Source organism: Eubalaena glacialis, chromosome 18, assembly GCF_028564815.1.
Source record: "Eubalaena glacialis isolate mEubGla1 chromosome 18, mEubGla1.1.hap2.+ XY, whole genome shotgun sequence".
In the NCBI taxonomy this organism is placed as follows: Eukaryota; Metazoa; Chordata; class Mammalia; order Artiodactyla; family Balaenidae; genus Eubalaena; species Eubalaena glacialis.
Genome location: NC_083733.1, coordinates 60,007,738 through 60,014,044, shown reverse-complemented (window position 1 = coordinate 60,014,044; position 6,307 = coordinate 60,007,738). Strand labels below are relative to the sequence as shown.

The 6,307-nt window shown below is 50.9% G+C and overlaps 1 protein-coding gene across 2 annotated transcripts in view; it reads right to left on the bottom strand.

Moving 5' to 3' along the window:
* Positions 1–6,307, bottom strand: part of MARK4 (microtubule affinity regulating kinase 4) — a 29,924-nt gene that overhangs the window by 1,631 nt on the left and 21,986 nt on the right. Inside the window, exons 14-17 of one of the 2 annotated variants that reach the window (XM_061174295.1) lie at positions 4,819–4,922; positions 2,352–2,630; positions 2,129–2,208; positions 1,115–1,159 (exon numbers count right to left, since the gene is read on the bottom strand). In XM_061174295.1, the coding sequence (XP_061030278.1) occupies positions 1,115–1,159; positions 2,129–2,208; positions 2,352–2,630; positions 4,819–4,922 (508 nt within the window). The remainder of the gene's footprint in view (positions 1–1,114; positions 1,160–2,128; positions 2,209–2,351; positions 2,631–4,818; positions 4,923–6,307) is intronic. The other variant, XM_061174294.1, reaches the window with a different exon arrangement.

The following is a 6,307-nucleotide window of genomic DNA, read 5'->3' as shown; positions in this document are numbered from 1 at the left end:
GGACCGTGAAGATGACGGGGCTCTAGGGATGGGGATGTAAGAGCCATGGGAACAGAGTGAATGACCTCATGGGACAGAGTGGCCCTGCCAGCCTGGCCTGGACACAGGGTTTGTGTGTGAGAGAAGTTTATTCTTGCTTGTATTTTGGGGTCTCTTTGCTATAGCAGCTCAGCTCATCTCCTAACTGATATATCCTTCTTCTGGTAATAATCATTTTCCCTTGAAGGACCAACCTACCTTACTCTAGACTAGGGGTTCTCACCTGGGAGCAGTACTGTCCCCCAAGGGATATTAGGAAACTTCTGGGGGCTTTTTGATTGTTAAAATGTCTTGGGATGGGAGCAATGCCGGCATTTATTAGGTTGGGCAGGAGGTTCAGGAATGATACATATTCTGCAGTGTGTGAGAAGGCCCTGCCTAACAAAGAAATGTCTCGCCTAAAATACCAAGAGTGTTCCCCTTGAGAAGCACTGCAGATCTAGTCTTTCTGGTTTAGGTGGGGCATGAACACAAGGGTGAACACATGACTCACTTCCGGTCAATGAGAGCATGCAACCCCCATGGTCACTGTGATTGGTTCAAAGATGAGCATACCACTAAGTCTGACCAATCAGAATACTCCACTCTTCTGGTCCCAGGCATTGGTTTAGGGATGGACATGTGACCCATTTCCAGCCAATGAGATTCGGTCCTGGGACTGTTGGAACTGCCGGGGAGGCTCTTTATTTCCACTAGGGTTTCTACAATGGCCCAGAGCTGTTGGCAACCCTTGTACCTCACTGGATGAGAGGGGAAAGGAGGTGTGGTGTCAACAGGGGGAGGAGTGGGTTAGAGATGGGAGAGGCTGAAGTTAAAGATGGTCAAGGGATAATGCTCAGGGATGGAGGTGGAAATGAGAGGAAATCAAGGGGGCAGGGGTGGGTAAGAGGAGCCAGCAGAGAAGGGAGGGTCATAGGGACATTTCAGGAAGTTGGCCTTGGAGGATGAGGATGAGGCTTGGGCCCCATCTAAGGGTCTGGTCGGGGGGTGAGGAGAGGTACTTACACAAGTGGGGTCTGAGACAGGCAAAAGGGGAGGGGCTGGTGTGGCACTCAGGGGAGGCACATGCACTCACCTTGTGACCTCAGGTCCCCCGATTCTCTCAGGTTCGTCTGTGACCCTAGGGGAGGGGAGGGGGGAAGAGTGTCTAATCTGGACATAGGGGCCTCTCCCTCAACCCACTGGCTCCAGGACTCTGGGCAGCCCCTGCCTCAGCCCTGGTCCCTCCCTGCTGTATGGAGCTGGGCTGGGGAGGGCTGGGAGTCAGGATTTGATCTCCCTCTCCATGCCCAGAAGCGGAGCCCCATCTGAAATGGTTAGTGCAGGCTGAAGGAAAGATACTGAAGGATTTGGAAGACAAAAGAGGGGGGGGGGTGGGCAGAGACACATACCTACATATAGAAGGACACACACACACACACACACACACACACACACCCCTCCTTCAGGCTGTACTCAAATGAAACCTCCTTAGTGAGGCCTGCGCCATTTAAAACTGCACCCTCCCTTCTCCACACCCCTGACCCCCCCTTCCTTGCTTCCTTTTTCTCCTTAGTACTTGTCACTACCTGACAGTATATATATTTTACTTATTTATTGTTTACTGTCTGGGTCCCCTAGTAGAATGTCCTGGGCAGGGATTTTATCCCTTTTGTTCACTTTACTCTGGGCCCATGATGGTGCCAGGCACACAGTAGACACTCACAGAATAGTAATAGTAAATATTTATAAAGCATTTTCCAAGGCAAGATTTTAAGCTCAGTCCATGCATCACCTCACTTAGTGATATACGTCACTGCACAACAACCCTATGAGGAAGGTACGGTTATCACTATCCCCATTTTAGGGAAGGGGAAAGTAAGGCCCAGAGAAGTTGAGTCATTTGCTTAAGGGCACTCAGAAGAGCTCGGGTCTGAACCCCGAGAGTCTGGCTCCAGAGGCCAGACTATTGTTTATTAACTGAGTGAGGAAATGAACAACCAGAGCCCCTACCCGACTCACAGCGCCCCCTCCCGCCAGGCCCGCACACAGGTCAGACATGCAGATAGAGAGGCAGAGCCAGTGAAAGCAGAGGGTGGAGGGGACTTACTGATCTTGGATCCCTGGGGCAGAGAGGCGCCCGAAACGCAGCGGTTAGAGTTCTGCCGTTTAGAGGGATCGAGGGTAACCCTGCAGCGTGAGGAGGGAGGTGAAGGGTGACGGAGGAAGAGGAGGAGACGTGGGGATACAGAGGCAGAGTAGAGCAGAAGACAGGTTAGGCCCCGTCAGCCCCCCCATCCCGCTCCCCAGACCCCACATCCCGTGGGGCTTACCTTCGGGTCAGTTTGGAGGTCAGCTTGGTGAAGAGGTTGGTGGTGGGGCGGGGCCGCCCAGTGGGCAGGGGTGTGGCCTCATGGGCCAGTGTGGGAGAGGCGGGGGGCCCATTCTGCACGCCCCCACCTGCCCCGCCCCCTGCCCGCCTGTCCCGGACCTGGCCACCGTGGAACGTGCTGCGGATGGTGGAGCCGCGTGCCAGGCGGCTCCGCTCCCCTGATGGGGGAGCCAGGCTGTGACTGGAGGGGGAGGCGGGGGGCACCCGTGGGGTCCCCGAGCTGTGGGCAGAGAGGTACAAGTCAGGGTGGGGCCTTGAGGCAGGCCAAGTCCCCAGCCCCCTGCTTCTCCACTGGTCGTTCCTGAGATCAGAACCCTCTAGCAGCCTGGAGCTCAGAGACAGGGCTGCTGCGTACCTCGTGCAGGCTGTGCACTGTGCAACCCTGGTATTGTCTTACCACCTCGCCTCAACTCCTAAGTCGTCCCTCCTTCAAACTATCCTTTCTTTAAACTCTGCCCCCTCCAATCTGTCCCCTATCCCAATTCTCCTCTCTCCAAACTCAGCAATTGAATAGATTCAGATACATTTTTGGATGAATCCCCTGCTATTTGCCATCCAAACCTCAGGAACCAAACCAACTGTGCAAACACTTTGCTATTATTCAATCGTGGGAAAGGAATAGATGTGAACATCAAGGGGACCTACATTCATTACGAAAACGTTTCAACAGGTGAAAAGAAAGAGGAAGGCACCCTCTCCCTAACTCTCTCAAGATGCTGTGTGGGCAGAGGTGGCTCCACTATCCCAGGACCCTCCTCTAGGCCCTCTGAGGCTCCCAGTCCTGACAGCAGGAGCCAGACCTCCAATCTCTATCCTAGGGAGCCGGGACCAGCCTGGATCTCAAAGAGGGAGCCCTGATTGGCAGATACCACTACCTCTCTCCCAGAATCCATACACCTTGTTTTACTCTTAGTGACCAAACCCCTTAGAGTATGAACATTGCACATGGCTGCCCAGCCAGATACTACATTTCCCAGCCTCCCTTGCAGCTAGGGGTGGTCATGTGACCATGCTCTGGCCAACAGAATATAAACAGAAGTGCTTTGTACCATTTCTGGGTCATGCCTCTACAAAGAAAGCAGTTTGCACTCCACTTTCTTTCCACCCTACTTGCTGGTTGGGAAATAGTGGCAACTGGTGCAGTAGCCTCAGATCCAGAGCTGGAGCCTCATGTTGAGATTGGTCCTGAATCCTTGGAGGACCCTGCCTCCTACCTCTGGATGGTTGCATCACGGAGGACTAAACCTCCATCTCATCCACTGCACTCTGGGGTCTTTTCATTCCTGAATCGATAATCTAACTATACACTTATCTCTCGGCCAGAACTGGGAGGCTATATATTATAGTGGTTACAAGTACAGATTCTGGAATCAGTCTGGAATCTTTGCTCCTTGACTTACCAGCTGTGTGGCCTTGGACAAGTTACTTAACCCATCTATGCCTCATTTCCTCAGCTGTAAAATGGAGATACCAGGATCGACCTCATAGAATTGTTAGGGGCATTCAACTAGCGAATGTACAGAGGCCTGGCACATGGTTACTGCTTGAAAAATGTTGGCTGTTATTATTTTTATTTAACAACCACAAAAAAGCTCGTATTCATCAAATGCCTTCTGTGTCTCAGACCCTGTGCCAGGTACAAGGACACACCTGATCTCCACTGGATCCCTCTAATAGGGTCTGGAGACAGAGAACAGCAGCCCCATCTTACACAGGAGGAAATGGAGGCTCAGATACCTGCCGAAGAGCTAAGAGGCAAGATTCAAACTCAGAGCTGAGTAGCCACAGAATCACTGCCCTCAACCACTCCATTACCTTGCCCCCACCAAAGAGTAACACCTGCATCTGTTTATCAGGTGCTTCCCAGAGTGCACCTCGGCGTCATGCCTGCCAGTCCTGGTGGGCGGCAGCGTCATTATCCTGAAGCCTGCCCCACTCCCAGACTTGAACTGTGATGTGAACCAATTCATTCCCTTTTTATGCTCCAGCCAGTCTGTACTGCTTTCCCTCACATGCCAGCTGAAAGAGACCGAACAGACTCAGGCAAAGAAGTCTGAAACCCAGCCAACCAGAGGATGTTGAAGCTGTGACAATCTGGGGCTTCTCTCCAGCTCTAAAAATGGATCATTCAAAAAAAAAAAAAAGAATCAACTCAGGTTCCCAAGGCTCGTAGGCAGAGAATGGGGCAGACTGCTTTCCTGGTGCTGACGGCTAATTAATTAAGGGTGGAGGATTTTCAGGGGAGTCTGGGAGAGGGAGGACATGGGTAGATTCTGCCAAGGGAAGGGCAGACACAGACTCCCCAGTCCTCATGGCACCCCTTCCCCGCATCTATCATCTGAGATCAAGGGGGGCCCTGCTCACCTACACCCCACTGCCCCCTCCCTGTTGCTGCCCTCCCTCCATACCTGTTTTCTTTGCCATTTGGCAACAGGGATGGGCGCTCAGCCCCCGGGCGTTCTGTGCAAACGTAGGTGTTTCTGCGGGTCATCATGCTGGGGGGGAGGTTGTTCTGCAGGAGACAAGGCCGGGAGGAGAGTGAGGGAGCAAAGGGACACCCCTTAATCCCCCCTTTTACCCTCTCTGGCCTCCCTCATTAGGAACGAGGTGGGGAGGACTTCCCTGGCGGTCCAGTGGTTAAGACTCCGTGCTCCCAATGCAGGGGGCCCGGGTTCGATCCCCGGTTGGGGAACTAAGATCGCGCATGCTGCAAGGCGCAGCCAAAAAATAATAATAATAAAAAAATAAATAAAAATAAAAGGAATGAGGCAGGGGCCTGTGTGTGAACTGAAAGTGAGTAGGTGGTTTATTGTACTTTGGCTAAAGACATGAAGGGTTAGTGGGCCATCCCAGCAATGTAGGCTGAGAGTCATAGAAGGCCTTGGAGCTGGGAGGAGAGGAGGTCAGGGAAGGTTCCCAGGGAGCAGCCTTGCCCCCCTCTCCTCTCCCAGCTCTCCCCCACCTCCAGCCACGTCAAACTTTGAAAAACATACTTATTCATGCCATGCTGTCTCTCCTCATGAAGGCCTTTGCACGTGCTGTCTTATGTGCTTGGATATTCCTCCTACCTTTCCCTCTGACTCACTCTTCGCTATCTTTCAGGTGTCAGTTCATAATATATCCGCGCCCTGGCCCCAGGCTGAGTCAGCTACCTTCTTTGCACTCCCTGCTACAGCCTTGATCACTTTGAGTGACCACATCTGTTCACACATACATCCCCACCCTCTACTGCACGGAGCTCTCCCAGGACAGGAATGGCATATCAGGATTCTGTTGCCTCACAAAATGTGTTGGAAAGCGATCCCTCTTTCTTTCCTCTGGAAGTCTGCCTAAGTTGGGTATTATTCCTTCTTTCAGTGTGTGGAAGACTTCCACCAGCTTAAAGCCATCTGGGTCTGGAGTTTTCTTTATGGGAAGATGTTGATACTGTTCAGGTTTTCTATTTCTTCTCGTGTCAGTTTTGGTTAACTGTGTTTTTAAAGACATTTGTCAATTTTGTCTAAGTTGTCAAATTTATTGGCATAGAGTAGTTCCTAATACCATCTTACTACCTTTTTATGTTAGAACAAAGTTCTCTTTTTCACTTCTGATAGTGGTAATTTTGTGTTTGCTGTATTTTTTCTTTCTTTTTTTTTTTTTTTAATTGAAGTATAGTTGATTTACAATGTTATGTACTGTCTTTTTTATTAATTAGTCTTTCTAGGGGTCCACTGATTTTATTAATCTTTTCAAAGAATCAGACTTTGGCTTGTTGATTTTCTCTAGGGTACATCTGTTTTCTCCTTTATTGATTTCCTTTCTTCTCTTTATTATTTCCTTCATTCTACTGCTTTTCTGGGCGGGGGGCGGGGGGTGTGTAGTTTGCTGTTCCTTTTCTACTTTCTTAAAGTGTGGGTT